Source organism: Lepidochelys kempii, chromosome 9 (assembly GCF_965140265.1).
Source record: "Lepidochelys kempii isolate rLepKem1 chromosome 9, rLepKem1.hap2, whole genome shotgun sequence".
Classification (NCBI taxonomy): Eukaryota; Metazoa; Chordata; order Testudines; family Cheloniidae; genus Lepidochelys; species Lepidochelys kempii.
The window spans coordinates 2,245,757-2,269,282 of record NC_133264.1 but is presented as its reverse complement, the minus strand read 5'-3'; the positions used below and the strand labels follow the sequence as shown (position 1 = coordinate 2,269,282).

At 47.8% G+C, this 23,526-nt stretch overlaps 1 protein-coding gene across 1 annotated transcript in view; it reads right to left on the bottom strand.

The window, feature by feature from the left end:
• Positions 1-23,526, bottom strand: part of LOC140916839 (probable cation-transporting ATPase 13A4) — a 62,856-nt gene that overhangs the window by 19,801 nt on the left and 19,529 nt on the right. Inside the window, exons 8-17 of the mRNA XM_073358725.1 lie at positions 22,905-22,977; positions 21,125-21,256; positions 19,820-19,990; positions 16,612-16,769; positions 12,392-12,580; positions 10,701-10,762; positions 9,781-9,931; positions 5,098-5,184; positions 2,934-3,087; positions 1,192-1,303 (exon numbers count right to left, since the gene is read on the bottom strand). Coding sequence (XP_073214826.1) covers positions 1,192-1,303; positions 2,934-3,087; positions 5,098-5,184; positions 9,781-9,931; positions 10,701-10,762; positions 12,392-12,580; positions 16,612-16,769; positions 19,820-19,990; positions 21,125-21,256; positions 22,905-22,977 — 1,289 coding nt within the window. The remainder of the gene's footprint in view (positions 1-1,191; positions 1,304-2,933; positions 3,088-5,097; positions 5,185-9,780; positions 9,932-10,700; positions 10,763-12,391; positions 12,581-16,611; positions 16,770-19,819; positions 19,991-21,124; positions 21,257-22,904; positions 22,978-23,526) is intronic.

Genomic DNA, 23,526 nt, shown 5'->3' with positions numbered 1-23,526 from the left:
TTAAGAATCCTTGATAGAGATCCTGTAGGTTTCACAAACTAGTTTGCAAACTAGATACCATCAGATACCATCATATCTCACAGAGACACCAGATGGTATTTACTGAGTTAATAAATAAAAGTATGTTTGTTTGGTAACTACCAGCTCTGCAAATCCAACTTCAGATCGGAAAGTCAGGCTGGCTTCTTTTTGGCTCTCGCATCATCGCTGGCAACAAAGATGCTGGAAGCTAAATTCCACCCTCCATTACACCTCTTCAGCCTCCATGGCTTCAAACTCTGCCCTGACTCACACATGTGCAACGCCCTTGGCTTGCATAGAGTTGTACGAGGACCAGTGAGAGCAGGGTTTGGCCCTGCCTTTGGAACTCAGTTAACAATCATGTTGCTGCAGCACGGAGCCAGAACAGAACCCAGCTCTCTCCCAGATGTGGGCTGGATCCGGGGGGTCGACTGGAGGGAAAGGACCAAAACTTGTTCTTGTCACTCTGGTATGTGGGGTCTGATTCTGCAAATACTCACTGTGACCAGATCAGCTGAGTCGCAGGTGCCACTTTAAGGGTCACTTTTCAGAGCAGAATTGCACTTTGCAGTTTGACCCACAACTTCACAAAAAAGGCTGCCAGCAATATCCATATGTCACCTATTAGACTAGTAATATTGCCCATAGGACAAAACAGTATTGCGAAATATGTTGCACACCTATAAGTTTGGGTGTTAGGCTGGAGAGCTCAGGTAAATTCCTGCCACAGCCAGCAGAAAAGGTTCCTGCGTCCCTAGACAGGTCCACGATCCTGATTTTAAATGGAGACTCTCAAAGCCTGCCTCCTGAACTCATTCATTGCCTACTCCTTCCACAGCAGCGCTGTCAGCTCAGCCCACAGGGTATGTGTCACTGGAGGGTTAGCCTGGGCTCCTGTGCATGGTTTTGCCCAACCCACCCCATCCACACACACAACCCTCAAGCACATGCTTATTGCACTTTTGACCTTAAGTGTATGGGTTGGGGGATGGGTTAAAGCCTGCTCTGTGCTTTAGTTTGGGCTGGAACCAGGCTACTTTGCACTGAGGATGCAGGCAAGGTCATGTGAGAGTGCAGATAGTCCTCCAAAGCCCTTCCCACAATCTCCCTTCCCCACGGCAGGACAGCTACAGAGCGCAGTAAGTCAGTGGCAGTCTGTCTGTTTCTTACCTTGTTAAGCCAGCTGCCTGCCTCCCTCCCTGCAGAATTTTGTGCGCCAGTCCGATGACCCTGAAGCCCTGTGCTGCATAGAGCTGAAGCTCACTGGCAAAACTGGGTGGCACTGTGCAGGAGAAAAGAGTGACAGTACCCTGAACAAACCACGCCGAATTAAGCTCCCCCTTCCTGAATGAGGGTTAATCCCTTTGGGGCACACTGCATTAGAATGCAGTTGTGTACCTGTTGTTGTGGCATTGTACATTCCTGCTGTAGCTGGGCTGTGTGTGTGTGCAAATGAATGTCCTCTCTCAGCCTTTGAAGCCACCCACCGGGAGAGAAGTACATAGACTAGTTCAAACTGGATTCTCCAGAGACCAACAAAGTGGGATAAAAGCAGGGTTGTGAACTGGGTTGTGAACTGACTTGGGGGTTTCTTCCTGATCCAGCAAACCGACTGGACCCCGGGGCCACGCAGGGCCCCAGTCCTTAGGGGAGGATTGGAAGGACTGGGCTTACTGCGGCCTCAGAAGACTGTGCGCTTGTTCTGAACCAAAGCTCTGCCCTTGTAACCACGAAGAAGCCCCAAGGGTGGGGCAATGCCTCGTAAACTTATTAGCATGTGCAGCTTCTCTCACTGTTTTTAATACGTTTTGTCTATGATGCTTTTTGCCTTAAGAATAAAAGCTGGCTGGCTTCGAAAGAGCTGTGTGGTAACGTATATCTGTGCCAATCCCCCTGTGATCCGCCTCTGAAGAGAAAGCAAGCAGATCTGTTTAGGCAGACTCTCTTTGCTGGGAAATACACAGTGCAGGCAGGGAACTGTGCAGCTTTGATGTACCCTGGTCAGGAAGGAAAGAGACGCAGGTCTCCACCCAAGATCAGCAGTAGTTGTGCAGCTGGAAGCCTGAGGGAAATACAGGTGCAGTTGCCCTGAACAGTGACAAGAACAATGTGCTGTCAAGCCTAATCTGCCGTCTTTGGAGAGCTAAAGTGGTCTGGAAGCATGGGGCTGCCTTTGAACAGGAGAGAATTCCATGATCAGAGGGCCGGGGGCACCCCTCCTTCCCCATTTATTAATAAGCCTCGTGACTGATTCAGGACTAGCCTGATGAATTTGACTTGGCATAATAATAGTAACAAAACTTCCCTTTTCTATCACTGTCCATCCAAGGGTCTCAAATTGCTTTATCAATGTTAATAAACTCTCCTCGTGCCTTGCGAGGTAGGTGTGTTGTTCTAGCCATTTTACAGATGGGTAAACAAGGCTCAGAAAGTGTAAGTGACTTGACTAAGGACACAGATCAAGTGAGTGGCTGTGGCTAGATTGGAACCCAGGAGTCTTGTCTTCTAGTCCCCTGCTCTAACCATTAGCTCACGCTGTGAATCATATTGGTCATTTTAGCCAAGAGCAAAAAAAACCGCAATACTACCGCTTGGCTACTGTAGGCCGGAAAATCAAGAGGGTTGTCTTTGAAATATCTGCTGTGGAGGAGGCCACCAATTTGTACTGTCTGTTCATCTCTCAGCAGCGTCCTCTGGCTGAGCAGGGGTTGGTTAGATCCAATCAGATCCCACTCAGACCAGCCAGAATGCGTCACTGTCGAGTGATGGTAAAGCTCCAACTCCTGTCAGTCTGGATGTAAGAGTCTGGGCTCAGAAATCAAACCCAGATCTCTCCTGTCATAGTGCGGGCCCCGTACAGTTTAAAAGCCACATCTCACATATGTCTGAGCGTTTATAGAGATGTTACTTACTGGTTTCTGGTCTACAAAACTTGGCCACTGTCTCTGGAGCACCCTTCATGAAGACCTGCTGCCCCCCTCCGATCTCCTGAGCTATGACCGACATCCTCTGCAGGGCTGAGGAAAATGGAAACTGGTGTAAGATGGCAATTCCTTCCACTGGAACCTAGGAGAGAAGAGCAGGTACCATATGCTACAGCAGTGATTCTCAAACTAGGGGCGCCGCTTGTTCAGGGAAAGCCCCTGGCGGGCCGGGCCGGTTTGTTTACCTGCCGCGTCCGCAGGTGGGGCCCATCGCGGCTCCCACTGGCTGCGGTTCGCTGCTCCGGGCCAATGGGAGCTGCTGGAAGCTGCGGCCAGCGCGTCCCTCGGCCCGCGCCGCTTCCCGCAGCCCCCATTGGCCCGGAGCAGCGAACCGCGGCCCCTGGGAGCCGCCATCGGCCGAACAAACCGGCCCGGCCCGCCAGGGGCTTTCCCTGCGCACGCGGCGGAACAAGTTTGGGAACCGCTGTGCTACAGGAAGGCTATAACCGCAAGTCAAAGGGGTTTGTGCTGCTCCCAGGGCCATCGCAGGGTGCTAGGGCTGAGCCACGGGCGAGCACAAACTGTGACTTCTGGGCTTTTGTGCAGTGTGGTTAGAGTCATAGAATTTAAGGCCAGAAGGGCCAACCAGACCATCTGGGCTGACTGGCTGTATCTCCCAGGCCTCCAGCAGCCCCCAGCACCTGCACGATAAACCCAACAACCGGAATAAGTATCCCAGGCCACTGGAGAGCAGACTGATGTGCCACAGGCAGCGAACGGGATGGACTGAGCTTCACCAGTGCCCAAGCCCCTGCCATGGCAGGGAAAGGATGATGTGAGATGCACCCAAATGATCCTGGCAAGTGACCCGCACCCACACACTGCAGAGGAAGGAGAGGAACCTCCAAGGTCCCAGCCAGTCTGGCCTGGGGGACAATTCCTACCCAACTTCACTTACAGCGATGAGTTAGACCCTGTGCATGTGAGCACCAACCAGCCAGCCAAGCACCTGAGCAAGGGAGAGAGAGAGAGAGAGAGAGAAAATGCTCGGTGCCCCCTCAGAGCCCTCGCCCTCCCCAGCCAATGTCCTGTCTCCAGCCCCGGCCGGCCCTGATGCTTCAGAGGAAGAAAATCAATCATTTGATCTGTCAGAGGGGTGATAACTCCCAGAGCAGAGGGGAATGATTCAGTGAGGAGTGTAGGGGTCAGGAGCATCACGCTGAAATTTTAGGCAGGAAACCTGTAAGCTGAATTTCAGGAAAACCTTCCTGGACAGTGAGATCCAATTTTTATACTTCACTAAACACACAAGTCACGGGATCTGTGTGACCAGTCACTCGTGAATTAACATAGAATTAATAGACTGGTCCATAGCCCCAGCTGATACATCTCTCTGATATAATAACAGATAATAATAATAACCACTGGTGAGTAGCCCCTAGTAGAGCCATCGATTCCAAGGAGGTAAGGGTGTCACAACCCAGCCCTTAGGAAAGTGCTGGATTATTTTCAAACCAGCCTGAAGCAGTTATGGGACATTTGCCTTTCATTTATTTTCCCTGTCCAGCTCTGCTAGCAGGTGCATGGGCCAAGCCAGACCCTTGGTCCTGCCCCCTTTGGGGGTATCAAGCACCCCCAGGGGAGCAGGGACACAGCAGCCCCTGCATTCCCACAAGGATAGGGACCATGACTCTCCCTGGCCTTTATACAGGCCACACAAGGAGGGGAGGAGTATTCTAGTGCCCTTCCTCCCCTCAGTGCCCCCTGCCTAAGGGCCAGGCACACTCTGGCCGTGTAGAAACCTAGGGAACTTCAGCCTAGCCCCAGGGGTATGTTATCTCCACCTCACAACCCAGGCTGAGTGATGGTCTTTGCTCAGGAAGGGACGAGTGGTGAAGTGAACGGCAGCGCTGCGGAGATAACACCTCCCTGCTCTGTGGCCTGCAGCGCCCAATCCAGTGAGCACCACAATCACAGCCCGTTTTCTTTCTAGTGATTAGAGAGAAAGCTCTTTGCCTCGATCCAAGCACAACGGTGGACTGGCGAAATGTAAAGGGGCAGGATGACTGAGGACTTCTTGACAGAGCAGCTAATTATTGTTGTCTCGAATTTAACTTAATTATAGATGGTGTGTACGTGATTAAAAGCTTACATTGCCGGCTTTGGGTCCAGGTTTAATAACAACAGCGTGTGCGAATTCGCCATTCTTAACATGATCTTCACTGGAATCCTCAATCTCCTGTTTATTCAAAGACAAAGAGGACCTTTTAGCTCGTACACTTTAAGATATATTCTACAATCTGCACTGAATGAAGGTCAATGGTGAATTAATAATCAAGTTCGCACCAGCAGGTTTCATCCAATACTTTCATAGTCTTTCACAGCAAACTTTTAGTGACCCTCACAACATCCCTTGTGAGGAAGGTACATATTATTATACATGGTGTAGGTAGCCCGATACGTCCTGTGATCAGACCTTGCTTCCGGAGGGGCAGTGGAGAGAGAATACCACACAGAGAGGGAAAAGGAAAGCACAGCACAGCTCAGGTGCTTGGAGGATGCTAGCTTCATCCCCTGGCCCCACGCCTTATGCCTGCACTATCTGTGCCAAGGACTGCTGCTCGAGAATGGGGCATTTTAGCCGCTTGTGATGCTGTGGCGTATCGCAGAGCAACTGAACTGCGCTGGGGCTTACACCATTGTCATTCATAGAGTCATAGAATCATAGACTATCCGGGTTGGAAGGGACCTCAGGAGGTCATCTAGTCCCACCCCTTGCTCAAAAGCAGGACCCATCCCCAATTAAATCATCCCAGCCAGGGCTTTGTCAAGCCTGACCTTAAAAACTTCTAAGGAAGGAGATTCCACCACCTCCCTAAGCAACATAGAATCATAGAATATCAGGGTTGGAAGGGACCTCAGGAGGTCAAAAGGATGGCAGTAACTTTGCCAAACTTTTACCCTTGGCTTGAAACCTTCCATGCCAGGTGTCTGCCACAGGCTGTGGTTTTCATGGGAAGATTCAGCCAAAATGATTCAGCAGGTTCTGGGGATGAGATCGGGGGAAATGTTGTTTTGCTCATGTTAACAAAAATTAGCTGTTAAGGATTTTTTTAGTAGCTCTAGTGCCAATTGGCAGGGGGTCGCCCAGGGTCAGAGCTGTGCCTGTTGCTGCTCCTCCCATGAAAATCTGCCCAAATTTGGAAATTGCAGTTTGCACACGCTCAGTAGAGATTTATTCAAGTGGCTGCTAAACTCTCCAAAGATTCCATCTAGCCTCAGCGTCCTTTGGCCCTGTGCATCTCCTGCGTCAGACTGGAATGGTTGGGCATGCTGCGTGCTGACGCTGCAGGGGCTGAGCTGGACTTTCCTTGTGGCTCCAGGCACCAGGACTGAGAGAGCAAGGAGACTGTCTGCACTTGCTTTCAGGGCTCCCCTGACTGGCTGTAGGGCAGCAAAGAGGAGGAGCAAGCCGCTGCGCTTTGAGTGCCGAAGGGTGAGGAACTGGAAAGGGGGAGGGATGGGGAGAGGGTATTGCAGGAGCCAGAGGGTGGCGAGAAGCTGGGGGGCATAGCCAGAATGGGGAGGAAGCAGTGGAAGACAGGAGCAGAGGAGGTGGGCAACGTTAACATTCTTTATTTAGGGTTTTTTTATGTCATTATGTACAGTCTACAGATGGGAAAACTGAGGCATACAGTAAGTTGCCCAAGGCCACACAAGAGTTAATGACAGAACTGGAAACAGATCCCAGAAATCACGACTCCCAAGACCCTGCTCTGTTCACCAGGGAAGATCCCATCCCTACACTGTGTATCTTGGCAGTCCAAGTCCTTCTGGAGGTGACTGCTTACAAGTCAGGTTCTATTTCATTTGTTGGTTTGTGTTTTACTTAGTTGATGCTGCCCTTTAAAGAGCACACAGGCCATGGAAGTTAGTTAAGAACATAATAACGGCCAGGCTGGGTCAGAGCAAAGGTCCATCTAGCCCAGTATCCTGTCTCTGACAGTGGCCAATGCCAGGTGCTCCAGAGGGAATGAACAGAACAGGGAATCATCAAGTGATCCATTCCCTGTCACTCATTCCCAGCTTCTGGCAAACAGAGGCTAGGGACACCATCCCTGATTATCTTGGCTTATAGCCATCGATGGACCTATCCTCCATGGATTTATCTAGTTCTTTTTTTAAGCCAATCATACATTTGGCCTTTACAACATCCTCTGGCAAGGAGTTCCACAGGTTGACTGGGTGTTGTGTGAAGCAGCACTTTCTTCTGTTTGTTTTAAACCTGCTGCCTGTTAATTTCATTGGGTGACCCCGGTTCTTGTGAGAAGGAGTAAATAACACTTTCTGATTCACTTTCTCCACACCAGTCATGATTTGATGGACTTCTGTCACATCCCTCCGAGTTGTCTCGTTTCTAAGATGAACACTCCCTGTCTTTTTAATCTATCCTCATACGGAAGCTGTTCCACACCCTTAATCGTTCTTGTTGCCCTTCTCTGCACCTTTTCCAGTTCTAATCTATCTTTTCTGAGATGGGGTGACCAGAACTGTACGCAGAGTTCAAGGTGTGGGCATATCATGGATTTGTAGAGTGGCATTATGGTATTTTTTGTTTTGTTCTCTATCCCTTTCCTAATGGTTCCTAACATTCTGTTCGCTTTTTTGACTCCTGCTGCATGTTGAGTGGATGTTTTCAGAGAACTATCCCCAATGTCTCCAAGATCTCTTTCTTGAGTGGTAACAGCTAATTTAGACCCCATCATTTTGTATGTATAGCTGGGATTATATTTTCCAATATCCATTATTTTGCACTTATCCACATTGTATTTCATCTGCCAGTTAAAGCATTGTTGCTTCACTCTAGAGCTGCAGTTACTGCAATCAGCCACTAGATGCAAGTGAAATTTACCCCATCCCGTTTGCCTACGTCATCACGAAGCCAAATGTAAACTTCCAGGATGGGCTAAATATAGGGAAGACAGGAGTTGCTGCACTGGATTAGAACAGTGATCCATCGGGTTCAGAATCCTGTCCCTGACAGCAACCATGATCAGTAGCAGGCGTAAGAAAGCAGACTGGAAATCAGTAACAACATGCCTCAGAAGAAGTTTCTTCCTATCTCCCGTCATTAGTGACTGATTTAGGCTCTGAAACGTGAAGGTTTATATCCTTTGTAGAAATAAAGTAATCTCTCCTATCTAATATAAAGGTGGATGTTCTTTACCCACCTTTATCCTAACTCGTTTTAGGAAACCTGCTAAGTCTTGGCATCAGTGAAGTCCTGTGGCAATGAATTCCATTGGTTAATTATGGATTGTATAAAAATGCATTTTCTTTTATCAGTTTCAGAATGTTGCCTTTCGATTTCATTGACTGTCCTATTGTTTTTGACTTATGGCAGAGGGTATATAGGAACACTGATGTTTTAATGTCTCCAAGATTCAAATTTTTCTTCTCCTCCAGGCTTGTTTTAAAAATCCAGCATTCCATTCCCACAGTGTGTCTCAGAAATGAAACATAAGAGGCTAGTGCTGGTTTCATCATTACATTACTGACTGACAAGGAGGAAGAGTTAATTAAGCGGCTGAAATGGTTTTTGTCTAGCTGTGACTTTCAGAGTTCCAGAAGCTCGCTCCACCTTGTGATTTGCAGTATTGGTTAATGGTCCTATCCTTGAGTAAGACAGACATTCGTCTTTCAGTTTCCTGGCTCTTGAAATATCTTTTGTTGCAGAATTCAGCCTGCTTGAGCAAAATATATTTTAATACACTAGCCTTGTATGCGTGTGCTCCTACCCTCTACGGGCTAGAATTAAAACAACCTAGCCGTGTCTTTGCCTCTGACAACTGACGGATGTTCTACTTTAGCTTACTTCTAGCCCAGTCCAATAAGTACTAGCTCTTGGTCCATGCTGTGGAATAATCTTAGCTCCCTTGGCAGTCTGTGCATCCCAAACAGGACAAAAACAACGAAGAGTCCTTGTGGCACCTTAGAGACTAACAAATTTATTTGGGCATAAGCTTTCGTGGGCTATAACCCACTTCATCAGATGCATGGAGTGGAAAATACAGAAGGGCAGGTATAAATACATAGCACATGAAAAGATGGGAGTTGCCTTACCGAGTGGGGGGTCAGTGCTATTGAGGCCAATTCAATTAGGGTGGATGTTGCCCATTTCCAACAATTGACAAGAAGGGGTGAATATCAACAGAGGGAAAATTACTTTTTGTAGTGTTAACGAGGCCAATTCAATCGCGGTAGATGTGGCCCCTTCTCAACAGTTGACAAGAATGTGTGAGTATCAACAGAGGGGAAATTATTTTTTGTAGTCACCCAGCTGGTAGCTACGAGTAACAGTAGCTAGGGTGACAGAAGCATTCTTCTGCTGACCTAGCTGCGGCTGCCCAGGGGTCTAGGTCAGCATAGCTACAGCACGCAGGAGTGTGGATTTTTCATACCCCTGCATGCCAAAGCTATGTTGACCTAAATTTTAAGTGTAGACCAGGCCTAAGGAACTAGGCTGGGAATACAGGTGGGGCTCGTGAACCTACCAACCCCATCTAATCTGCAGAAATGCCAGAGTAGAAAATCATAGACAGTGGAGTGGTGAGAACGCAGGGCTCTTTTCAGGAAGAGCTATCCCTGCCCTCCTTGTGGAAGAAAGGATTCAGGATGGGACTTTCTTTGCCCAATATCTATTCTTTGAGCAGAGGAGGACCCTTCCCGTTGGTTTCTGTTTGGGAGCAGACTACCCGCAACAGTGAGTAAGGAATGGCCCCCACCTTGTGCCAGTACCAAGATTTTCCCCAATCTTAGAAAGACAAAGCTTTACCCAATTGGTTGCCTCAAACATTTTCAGGTCCAATGGATCTCCCTGTATCTTCCCATCCAGAACAATCAGTGAATGACAGCTCACCATGGTGCCGCACGTTGGTCCCCAGGGCAAGCTGTGACCAGAGGCGAAGCTGTGGACTTTCTGAAAGCTGGTTTATAAGAAAGCATAAAAGTAGCTGCGTTACATGGTTTAACTACAGCTCCTCTAATCGTAAAAACTACAAAACCATAGCACGAACAAAGGGCCGATTGAATCCCTGTCCTGTGATCAGGCCACATGAATTCTGCTCTTGGTAGAGTTGATTCTCTTTCATGTGTATCGCATGTGTCATTCTTTAACTCACTCTTCTGAGCAAGTCATCGTACATTCGAATCTCACAGTAAAGCAGACCTAGCCTCTGGCTCAGTGCCTACCTTGGTTTATTTGATCTTAAATAAAAAATAAATATTTTTTCATGAAATTGGCTCCACAGATGGCGAATTGCTCAGTGGATGGCACTAGAAACGGGTGTACTCTATGTATCCCCTGAATGCGCACAGAAAGACTGCTCCATTCTGCCTTGCCAATATGCCTCAGCCGTGAGAGAGGGGGAGAGGTTAGTACAGCCTCCGGGGCCCTTCAGTCTGCTGAAACTGTCAACAGGGGTGAGAAATAGTGACAGCTATGGTGGTATTCTGTGACATGGGTCAGCAGGATCTGGCTGAGACAACCAGCTCATTTCACAAGACCACTGAACAGCCATTGAAAGTAGCAAATTTCAGTCACTACCTATTGTGGCCAAATTCGGACTGTTGAATGACCCCATTAGCAATCCCCGGGGCTCACCCTGCTGCTGTGAAATGAAGGAGAACTACTGCGACCAAATCCAGGCACAATCCAACAAAACACAAGCTCCGTCTATTGTCAAAGACCATTACCTGTTTCCTTCAGAAACGATCACCCCCCATAGGTCTAGTCCATCTTCTGTTAAGGTGCCAGTCTAGGTTAAAATGGACATTTGCATTAACTTCACTTTGTAAAGACATATGACCTCTACGAGGAGTAAAATCAGGATCTGTTTCAAAAGATCCCTGCATGGGAACACAGGAAATGTCATACCAGTTCAGAGTAATGGGGCACTGAGCCACTGCCAGCTGCTTCAGCGGAGCTCAGTCACTGCGACTGATCACATGTGTGTAAGAGTACAGGGTCAGTCTCTAGTTCTGTATCATGCCATGGAAATGTCTAAATGACTGTAATGCTAGTAGACATTCTAGTGTGCGGATGTCTTGGACTAAGGCTGTGTCTACATTGCAATGGAGGGGCTGCCTTGCAGCATGGGTAGGCATAGCCTTGCTGACTTTCAGCAAGCTAGCACAGCGGCATGGACCTCAACATGGGGTCACAACGTGAGCACGTACAAGGGTCTCCGGGCAGCCTTGTATAGCCCATGCTGAAGCCCCTGCTGCTGCATCTTCACTGTTATTTTTAGCATGCTGGCTAGATTGAAGCTAGGGCCCGTGTGTCTACGGTGCTGCAGATCACACCTTTGACTGCAATGCAGACGTAGCCTGAGAGTTTGAAGAGTCATTATGGGACTCCAGCCACATAATGGAGTGGCCTCACTTCTTTAGACGATCCATGCCTAGGGGAGGCAGTGCACTCCTGGAGTGTTTGACCAGCCCCACATGTCAGTAATAGAGACTCAGCCATTCGAAATGCACATCTCACAATGCACCATGAGCACTGAACTATACCGCACCAAGGGGCCATACTGTCTGGTTTTGCTTCCATATCATAAGAACATGAGAACAGCCAGGCTGGGTCAGACCAAAGGTCCATCTCGCCCAGTGTCCTGTCTGACGACAGCAGCCAGTGCCAGGTGCCCCAGAGGGAATGAACAGAACAGGGAATCATCCCCTGTCGCTCATTCCCAGCTTCTGGCAAACAGAGGCTCAGGACACCATCCCTGCCCACCCTGGCTACTAGCCATTGATGGACCTATCCTCCATGAATTTATCTAGTTCTTTCTTGAACCCTGTTATAGTTTTGGCCTTCACAACATCCTCTGGCAAAGAGTTCCACAGGATGACTGTGCGGTGTGTGAAGAAATACTTCCTTTTGTTTGTTTTAAACCTGCTGCCTGTTAATTTCATTGGTTCGTGTGTTATGAGAAGGAGTAAATAACACTTCCTGATTCACTTTCTCCACACCAGTCATGATTTTATATCACATGTATATACAAAACAGAGAAAATGCAATACAAGAAATGATACAAACAATGGGGTTTGGTTATGGTTCCATTGAGGCCATGTACTGGAAGATTGAGTTGAAATGCTGTGGGAGAGGGTGCTCTGGCAGTAATTGTAGCCATCTCATTTCGCCTTGATTTGAGTCTGAGCCCCTTTCAGACTAAATCTCTGGCAGGTCTCCCTCTCTCTAGGGAGACAGAATCTTATTTGGCACAGCAAATGGATAAATAAGATAAAATGGAAAATTTCTCCCACGAGCTGTCTGTCACAAGTGCAACATTTTCTCTTCCTGGTTTCTGCAGTCTCACTTTATCCTCTGGTTTGATTCCAAGCGCTCCCAGCTTTTAATAAAACAATAACGAGTCCATCACACTCACTTTGTCAAAGCAGATGAGGTTGAGCTGACCACACACATTGATCCTCTGAGGACTGATGCAGAAGATTCCCTTTTTCTTCAGCCTGCCCTGCGTATAAATGATCCCTGTCGTCAAAGCCGCAGGGAGAGCTGGAGGGACTGCAATAGTGATGACATCCAGTGCCTTTTTCACCACTTCTCCTGCCTCTTCCTGACACAAAACAAATGCTGTTGTCAGCAAGAGAACAAAAGCTTGCACTAAGGATTGCGTACATAAGACTAGAACTTCATCAGCAAGCAGGTAATAATACTAGGGTTGTGACCAAAATCTTGACACATGTGCAAAAATCACTTCCCTGTTGCTGAAATGTAGCCACTTCTGGGGTGGAACATAGGAGCTGTTTACAAGATCCCAGCAACACCATACAACAATTTAGAGGGCAGGAAGTGAAAAATACTTGACCATATCCTGGGGTCCTATGTGGCCACCTAGTGCCATACCCTTGGCAGTAAAACCTGTCTATTATGAAGATTTCCCAGGTGGAAGGTGGGTTGTGCAGAGGTAGAGAGCAGATGTAGGTGCTGATATGCTACACCCCCTCCCCTGTTGTTGGCATAGCTGGGAAAGTATAGCTACAAAAATGGGGTCTGATTGGGATACTCCTATGAGATGTCAATCCTGGGCTACATTTCGGGCACCCTGGGGCCATTACAAGCTGGTCTAATTACAGCAGACCTCAGGCTGCTGTAACACAGTGCAGGACAAAACAGCACCAGGAGTGGAGCAGTGCAAGGAATAGCTTTAAATCCCCGTTTCACTCCATGCCCTGTGTGTTCTGGCTAAAGCCGAGGGCTTTGCTGACTCTGACTCTGCAGAAGGACATTAGGAAAACAGAAGGCAATCACCAGAAGGGCAGTTTACTGGGGCAACAGCCCTAATTACTGCAAAAATTGCCACAGCATCTTTAATGATCCTAGGCAGGCAGGTGTTTGCTTTTTTGTCTTGTCCTAAAGATGAGTTCAACTGAGACTGTCTCTCAAATTGATCATAATGGTCATACTGGGTCAGACCAATGGTCCAGCCAGCCCAGTACCCTTGCAGTGGCCAGTGCCAGGGGCTTCAGAGGGAATGAACCAAACCGGGCAATTCTGAGTGCCCCATCCCCTGCTGTCAGGTCCCAGCTTCTGGCAGCCGGAGGGTTAGGGACACCCAGAGCATGGCGTTGTGCCTCTGACCATCTTGGCTAAGAGCCATTGATGGACCTATCCTCTGTGAACTTATCTAGTTCTTTTTTGAACCCAGTTATACTTTTGGCCTTCACAACATCCTCTGGCAAGGAGTTCCACAGGCTGACTGGGTGTTGTGTGAAGAAATGCTTCCTTTGGTTTGTTGTAAACCTGCTGCCTATTCATTTCATGGGTGACTCCTGGTGTCTGTGTTTTGTGAAGGGGTGACTAACACTTTTTCTCCACAGCAGCCATGATTTTACAGATCTCAATCATATCCCCCCCCTTCGTCGTCCTTTTTCTAGCGAGACAGTCCCAGTCTTTCTAATTTCTCCTCATATGGAAGCTGTTCCATACCCCTAATCATTTTTGTTGTCCTTCTCTGTATCTTTTCCAATTCCAGTGTATCTTTTTAGTAGAGTTCTGTGCGGATACAAAACTGATATCTGCGGATGCAGATACCCACCTGTCAAGGTTCCTCCCCCACTCTGAACTTTAGGGTACAGATGTGGGGACCTGCATGAAAACCTCCTAAGCTTATCTTTACCAGCTTAGGTCAAAACTTCCCCAAGGTACAAAATATTACACCCGTTGTCCTTGGACTGGCCGCTACCCCCACCAAACTAATACTGGTTACTGGGGAAGAGCTGTTTGGACGCGTCCTTCCCCCCAAAATACTTCCCAAAACCTTGCACCCCACTTCCTGGACAAGGTTTGGTAAAAAGCCTCACCAATTTGCCTAGGTGACTACAGACCCAGACCCTTGGATCTTAAGAACAATGAACAATCCTCCCAACACTTGCACCCCCCCTTTCTTGGGAAATGTTGGATAAAAAGCCTCACCAATTTGCATAGGTGACCACAGACCCAAACCCTTGGATCTGAGAACAATGAAAAAGCATTCAGTTTTTTACAAGAAGACTTTTAATAAAAAATAAAAGTAAATAGAAATAAAGAAATCCCCCCTGTAAAATCAGGATGGTAGATATCTTACAGGGTAATTAGATTCAAAAACATAGAGAACCCCTCTAGGCAAAACCTAAAGTTACAAAAAAGATACACAGACAGAAATAGTTATTCTATTCAGCACAATTCTTTTCTCAGCCATTTAAAGAAATCATAATCTAACACATACCTAGCTAGATTACTTACTAAAAGTTCTAAGACTCCATTCCTGTTCTGTCCCTGGCAAGAGCAGCATACAGACAGACACAGACCCTTTGTTTCTCTCCCTCCTCCCAGCTTTTGAAAGTATCTTGTCTCCTCATTGGTCATTTTGGTCAGGTGCCAGCGAGGTTACCTTTAGCTTCTTAACCCTTTACAGGTGAGAGGAGCTTTCCCCTGGCCAGGAGGGATTTCAAAGGGGTTTACCCTTCCCTTTATATTTATGACACCACCGATATCAAGAGGATATCGGCGGAGCTGCAGAGCTCTACCAGGAACTGCAGTGGACAAAGCAGTAGCCTGTCAGGCCGCTGCTCGCAGGAGCCAGTGCCCAGCCCGGGCAACTCCTCCAGCGTGGCTGTACGGCTCCCAGCCCTGCTCACTGGGGTAGGTGCTAGGCTCCCTGGCGGCTGTCCCTGGTTGCGCTAGAGTGGGCAAGCGGCTCACACGCTCCTGGACAGGAGATGCAGACCACTGCCACACTTACAAAAGTGGCCTCTAATTTGGGCACCTCAATTTCTGAGGGACAGCTGGAGATACCTACGGTGTGAATGGCAGATGTGCTGAGCACCTGCAATGCCTGCTGGTTTCAGCTATGTTCACAGATGCTCAGCACCTCTGAATATGGTGCCCAAGAAGTCTCAAGCTGGGGCCTGCAAAACTAAGGCACTGAAAATTAAAGCCACTTTTAAAACCATGGACCTAAGTGACTCACCCGAGACCACAGGAGACGCTGCAGAACTGGGATTTGAATGAGGAATTCCTAGCTCGAACCACTAGAAGGTGCCATATCTGAAGCGTTACGAGTGTCCAGGCTGTGCTCACCATTCCTCCCCCACTGTTACTACATCAGACCACACGGTGCACCAATCTCACTGGATTTTTCTGTTTGTCATAGGTAACTCAAAGGTGTCTCTCTTGTTAGTATGTCAGCACTGATGGGAGCTGACACATTCAATATCTGACAGGACTGAATTTCAGGTAAGTCTGACAATATGGATAGCCAGGTTCCTGCAGCTTTGATTGTCTCACCGTGTACGTTATGTATTCCAAGTGAGAAAGTTCAATATAAAAGGAGAAGTGTAGACCAGGACTGGGTTGCATTTTAAACACACTTTCCTGGAAAACAGCTTGAGGTAAAAAGAAAAGGAGGACTTGTGGCACCTCCGAACCAAGTGTCTGAAGACTGACTAGGGAATATATTTTTCCCCTTTGGAACAAACTGCAGAATAAGATGTTTTGCCTCTGAGGATTTGGCCTTTTCATTGGCTTCTCCAAACATGGCACAGTTCCTAGCAGCTTTCAGAAAGCTGCCTTTTCCAGTCCGGCACTTGTCTGTGTGTCACCCACACCCCGGAGCCCATTTGTGATTTTTTTTAAATACAGAAACTAGGAATGTGCAAAAGTGCAGAACATATTGCAGATACTTCCGGTGGTGTATTTGTTGCATTTCACATCACCTGCCTTCCTGCTCTGAACTGTTGCATTCATGAAATATCGTGGCTATTTTGACATGAACATGTGAGCATTGACAGCATGCTCAGTACCGTATGAGACCCAGCTATGAAGAGAACCTTCATCTCAGAGAGCAAGCTAAAGGACACACTGGGGAGACTTCAGAGGAAATGTTAATATAGAATATTGGTGGGAGTTTGTACCTTAGTATGAAAATGTGAAATGGTGCTTTTTTGTTTTTGTTTCTGTAAAAACAATGTCATTTTAAAATGACCCCACATTCTAGTGCAAATATGTAGTGAAAATAAGACCAAATTTCATAAGTGCAACAAAATCTGAAGACACTCCACATTTTTGTGCCTTCTGAATTTTGTTGTGGTGATTTCTCCCACTTACCCCGTTTAGTGCAAAAACACACACTGCATAGATCATTCCAATGGTTGCAAGCACTATGAGGCACATCAGGAACCGTAAGGCGTCTCTGTACAGCTTGAAATTCATGGGCTTAGGGTAGAGAATAGACCTCACCAGGTCCCCTTTGGCTGTGTTGAAACCTGAAGTGACAAACCAAACCCACAAGACATCAGTAAATGGTGAAATTGGTTCTAAAAGTTCATTAAGAAAAATGGTGGAATGAGAAGATTCACAGCTACTGTAACTTAAAATGAGAGACCCAGATCTCACATTACAACTTATAAAAGCTACTGTATGGAAACATTCTTTCCAGAAACTGTGATATTTGTCTTAAGCAACCATCAGCATGTCCAATCCTGCAAACACTCACTACATGGTACTTACTACGATCAGCAGACCCATAGGGTGACTTCGGGAGGACTAAACACAATAGTAAGTAATTGTGTGATTGGGCACTCAGTGATCAAGAAACGTTGATTGTCTAATAGGTTTGCCTTCAACTAAAGATCAGACAACATTGTACTGTAAACCTCGGGGATTCTTTAAAGTGATTGCTTGAGCTAGAGGATTCTCTGTGGCAGGTGCTGGTCTTTTGTGCTGGTTTTACAATACAGAAGAAATTAAAGAGCATTGTGAGGATGTTTGGAGTCTCCTGTCTGTGGCTGAGCTGTGCCATCCACTGCTAACCCAGTCCTCATGAGGGCTCTGTGAAACCCGTTGGTTTGTGGAAGGATGAGTTTCAGGGAACCTTACTACTGGATCTTGGGAAAGCAGATTTTTACCTTGAGTTTCAAATTCACCTGAACTCAGAATCTCAGTCTGAAATTTGGCTAAAACAAGCACCCAGGCGAGTTGCATCAAATCAAAAGGCATTTTCTGAGATCCCTCCATCCTCCAAAAGACCTACTCTGCTGCTGCCCTCAGCTATCTTCTGTGGTGAGGCAAGTGCCTCTCTAGCTCCTCTTCTGCTTCAACTTCTTCAGTGTGTGGCAGGGTGGAGGGGTAGCATGGCTGGTCTGCTGTCCTCTCTTACTACTTTTAGGGGAAAGGGAAAGACATGGAGAGGTGGACCTGCTCCTCTTTCTCCAATCCTCTGCATCTGCCATTCTCTCTCATCACCAGAAGTTGATCCAATAAAAGATCTGACCTCACCCACCTGATATAGCATTAGCAGTGTTGACTGTTGACCCCTGACCTGATCTTGGAGGGTCTATAGTTTTGGGTAAAATAATAATGGAAGTTTCTGAAGCTGTAACAGCAAGCTGAAAAACTAAAATACATGTATTAAGAATAGGCTTGGCGAGAGGTTTTAAGTATTAAGTGTTACAGGCTTAGAGTGAGGCCTAGAAGTTAGCAATATGCATCTTGTGATAAACAGGGTAAACCAATCAATGAACAGATGGTAACATCTTACGGGCTTTCTGCAGTCAGAGCTAACCTCGGTGATGTATCAAAACTATTGGGAAATGGACAGATGCAAATGATTGGTTTAACTATCGGAAATGTCATTATGGGCAACTGGCATACCACATATGGACAACTGGAACCCTAAAATTGGGCTTCCAGAACACCAGATATGAATAGAGGGCTGTGACTTGATCATACATGGTCCAGATGCATGTGGGTGGAATGGAACAAGGTGTATGAAAGGTTGTCAAACCAGCCCCTAGTTGGGACACCAAGGATGACCAAATGGCCGAAGCCTGACTACAAACAAGCCCCCTGTAATGATCTCCACTTTTTCTTTTATCTTAGCTGTTACTTACAACTTTAAGGAGACTGGTATGTCAACATTGGGGGATTGCTTTATGTGAAGCCAGCCTAAGGCTGTAAGCATGCATGATCCAGGGGGTGTTTTGTTATACATATCTGGTTTTGTATAGTTATGCTTGGTTTTATTTGGATTTTAAGTACCATCTTCATGTTTTGATTTGTGTGCTTTACTCATCTCAACTCAGTGAAATTTCTCATGTAGCCACCTGAGTAGAGAACCTGTTAGTGACTTGTGCAATTTTCACCCTAAACTCATCCAAGGCTACAGCAGGGTCAGAGCAGTGTAGTCTCTTGCCTGCTCTCCCCCAGTGAGGCACTGGCAGAGCAGGCTGAGCACACTCGGGTGTTGTTCATTCCTTTACACTCTGGTGTGTCTCCTTTGCGCTGAACTCAAACTCTCAGGATCAGACTAACTCTTGCGGCCTGGCATATCCACTGTTGTTTACAAAGCTAGATGCTTGTGCAAACACATGGACACACATCCAGAATGTGATGCCCCACCCAAGGGAGCTCTTCCCTGATCACAAAATAAATCACCAACAACAGAAAAGCCATCCTCACTGAGCCATCCTAGCCCACCACTTGGGCACAGGACAAGAGCGTGGCCTTCCAGGGTGGTGCTCAGCAAACCTGGGCTCTGTTGAACTGAGTCGGAAACCCCTTGCCAAAAGCACCCTCTAACCAGGCATCTGAACTGGGGGGGACTGTTAGCTGGAGCACAGCGGCCATGGTGTCAGACCAGGAGGGTGTCAATCCCACAGCTAGCCAGGTCCTGGAGAGGAGCTGAGTATGGGACTCTGTTCTAGCATTTAGGACTGTGTTATTGTACAGTAATAGTCCCACACAGAATACCTGGGCGATGCAGGCTTTAGGGCTAACTCTGTAGCATGCTGTCATATTTTTTTTTAAAGGGTTATGCCGAGCAATACAAACAAGAAATAGCAGTTTGGTGCAGACAGAGATCTTGGCCAAACGCTGCTCTCAGCCAGGCTGGGGTAAATTTGGAGTAAATCCATTAATATCTGTGTGACTGGTATGACAGGGGATTGGGCTCGTAGGGCACAGCTACCCTGCAAACTCACATCCCCCCACCCCCCGTGGCAACAAGTCTGAGCCCTGGTCACCTGACTTGGGCTTGCAGTGCTCATGCTAGGGGGCTAACAATAGCCGTGTAGATGTTAGGGTTCGGGCTGGACCTTGTGCTCTGTGCCAGGTGTCAGCACCTGGGCTCCAGCCTGAGCCTGGAGGTCTATCCAGCTATTTTTAGCCTCCCAGCTTGAGCCCTGCGAGCTCGAGTCAGTTGAGCCAGGCTCTGAGACTTGCTGCTGAGGGTCTCTTTTTGCAGTGTTGACGTGCCCTTAGCCTGGGCAAGCTACTGCATCAGAGAAAAAGCACCATGAAGAGTGAATTGACTGACCGGTCCTCAGCACAACAGCTCTCGCTGGCTCCTTGCCGTCCGCCTTGGTCTGGATGAGCTCTGTTCCACAGAAGAGGACATGTCTTTTGTAATCCTCTGCGCAGCACATTCTCCAGGGCCTGGAGTCATCGGCCTGGGGCAAGTGGGTCTTTGTTACTGGAATGCTTTCCCCTAGAGGAGATCGGATTGCATTAAGGAAACTGCAGTGCCTTCCAAATCCTGGGTGCATCCCTTTGAAGCCTGCACAGCAGCCATTTGTAGTGTGTATTGTGGTAAGCAGCAGCTAGCCCAAGTGGTGACAAACAAGTTTGGAAAATTATTATTATTTCTATCTCTGGCATTCATGACTGTAGCGGCTGAGTGTCTCACAATCTTCCATGTGTTTATCCTCTCACCCCCCCTGTGCGGCAAGGTGGGGCTGTTGGCCCATTGTACAGATGGGCATGGAGGCACAGAGAGAATAGGTGACTTGCCCCAGCCCACACAAGTGAGTTCATGGCAGAGCAGAGAAGGGAACCTGGCTCTACCAAATCCCTTACAAGTGCCCTGACCACTGGAGCATCAATGCCTGCACGGGTGTGTCCCTCTCAGGTGTGCATGGGGCTGCACAGGCAAATGAATAAGTGTCCAGATTCTGCATGTGAATAGTCCACGCTCAGGTCAAGCCTGCGCCCTGACTCACCCAGGTAAATCTAAGACCTGATTTGTCCTTGCTCACTGAGATCAATGATACTCCTCACCTGAGTAAGGATTTCAAGAACAGGCTTTCAATAGCTGCTCACCGTAAACGAAGACCTGAGTTGCTGCTACCAGCATCCAGCCTGTTGGCTCCCAGGTGTCTGGCTGTTTGGAATCTGACACTCAAGTGACTCAGTTATTCCCTAGGGCAGTTTAAATATTTCATTACCCAAGACAAGGGGAAGCTTTTAGTCACATGCCTTCTGCTAACAAATATTTTAGCTCTGTCCAAGCAGAACGCACCCAGTGGGCTGCTGAGTATACCAGCTGCTTTGCATCCTAACCTGACACGGATTTGCAGTGGGGAACGTCAGCCGGCTCCGTCATTGCAGGAGTAGTCAGGCAGCTCAAACTCTCTGATCCCCTGTCCTCAGGTAAATCCTCTGAGTTCCTCGCCCTGCCCTACTGCTTATCTCCTCTGCCATCACTGCAAAGTACAAGATTGTGCCCTGACAGTTTTCTCTTCAAAGACTTGCTCTCTCCAAAAAAATGTGTCTTATGCAACGGTTGGAAAGCCACAGCTTTGTGGCGTCTGTGACTTTAAGACGGGCCAGGCACCGTCCTTACCTGTCAGCATGCCTTCATTTACAATGCACCCACCGCTGATCAGGATGGCATCACATGGCATAAGGGCTTTGCCCCCTGTCAAAGCCAGCACGTCTCCTGGCACCAGATGGCGTGACTCTAGCTCTTGGAAGCCTGCCGACAATATGAGATGCAAACCTTTAGCGCTGATCTCTCACGTAAGCAAAAAATAGTTCCAAGCACACCCCTGACAAGGCCAATTGCTCCTTGCTTTGTAATGTTTTGTAAGTAGAGATGGGCATAGTTGCCAGTCTGTCTGCGCCTCTGAGCCCCGTCCTGGTCTCTCTCTAAGGGCACCCTCTCGGGTGTCCGGCCTGGAGCCTTTACCCATCCCAGCGTGGAATTCCACCATTCTCCCACTCTTAGACTGAACCCGGGGCTACAGCACCACGGGTCTCAGCTGTGCTTACCTCACGGTCTGACTGGGCTTGGTGCCAGTCGTTTGGGAATCTGTGAGCAGTGGTGCACAGTGGCCAGCCTGCTGAAACCAATGTATTGTGGATGTAACAGTCGGAACAAAGCTTTTAGAGAAAAGGGATTGTAAAATAACAATCAGGATACATGAATGTCTATCCTACCTAAGATTTACCCTCCCCGATGGTAACTGAGGCAGGCCTAACTTCTTTGGACACCCCAGCAGATGCTTGTGTCTTAGTCTGGTTCCCCCAAACAAATACCCCTCTCTTGAGGGAATGCCTTTTGAACCCAGCCTGGGTGTTCCTGGGCCTTTGCCTGTCCTGGCATTGACTCTTAACGTCAAATGTCTGCAGAGAAGTGGCTTATCTTGAGCCATTCTTTCCTTTCCTGCTTGTTTTTCCCTACAGACCCCATTAACCTAAACCCTGGGTTCTCAACTGTGGGGGGTGCATCAGACTTTCGGGGGTGGGGGGTGCACGGCGAGCTGGGCTAAATTTGAGTGAGTGGTGTTGCAACCTGGAGTGGCAGCACCGCTCGCTCATGGGGGTTCGTGTTTGGACCTCCCAGAAGAGTTGAGCCTCTAGAAGGGGTTTTCGCAAGGGCAGGATGAATATCCTTCCCGCTAGCAGAAGGGGGGGCTTCAGGTAAAAAAAAACCCTAAGTGGGGGCATGATTTCGAAAAGGTTGAGAACCCCTGACCTAAACTAACGTATTCATAAACATCCCGATTAGCAGATCACCATGCAATGTTCATCATTATTACAAAACAACGCCAGATCTGTCACAGCAGAGGGGTCTGAACAAGGACCCTGGAAGCAACCCCCCTCTCGCCCCCCCCCATCTGGGGAAAGTTTGGATCTGGATCCAAACACGGAGACTGAGACTTATCTCCTGAATGGGTCCAAACAAGAACTTTGGATCCAAACACCCTGCCACCGAGCAATCTGAATCCATCCTCCTCGCTTGGCCCTGTTTCTTGTTGCTGCGGGGGGCCCACACTAGTGGGAATGTTCAGCTGCAGAGGTTAGACAGGCACCATTGAGGTACATGGTAGCTCTGGCAAAGACGACTCTACTCCCCCGTGCAATGGGTTAGTTTTACCAAGGCAAGGCATGGCCATTTAAACCACACTAATGATACTGTACTTATGAGATTGATGCATGAGAACACACTTCAGCGTTCTTAGTGATGTGAGCCAATTGACTGGAGCGAGAAGAAAGGGAAAACAGTCCCAGAAGAAATTTTAAGAGGTCAGTTGTTGCCCTATTTACTCTCAGTGCTGACATGAGCTGCTGTAACACTGGAACTGAAAACAAAAGAAACAGAAAAATGGAACAGGACGCACCTTTGTCTTTCCTGCACACAGTGACCCTGACACTGTTATGAGACTCCACCAGCCTGTGCAGTTTCATAGATTGCTGCAAATCGGGGAGGGAGAGACAGAATGAAGCGTTCAGTGTGAACGGCCGTACAAAGAAAGACATTATGTAATTCAGTAACTAACTCTTACTGTTGTTTGTTGTTGGTATTGCTGCATCTACCAGAGCCTCAGTCGGGATGGACTGCGCTAGGAGATGTACAAATGTATAGGAAGATAGAGTCTGCAAAGTGCGGACAGTATCATCTCATTGTAGACAAGGTGTAACAGCTGGGTGTAGCAAACCACACCCTGGAATGTGGAAGGGAGGATGAGGGTAGATTGTTACATAGATGATTAGTCTTGCCAGGGGGACTAACTAATAGTTCCAAGATACAGAAATGTTTATCTATCATTTATAAAGGCTGGGATCTCCAAAGGAGCCTTATCCCAGCCTACTCATCTATATCTATATCAAGCAGCTCCCACTGAGAGACAGCCTTCCTGGTATAATCACTTCGACAACCTAAACGTCTCAGATTCTTCAGCTTTTCCTCGTGCCGCTTTGTTCATGGCTGAGAGGATAGGGCCAGAATCTTCCCAAACTAAA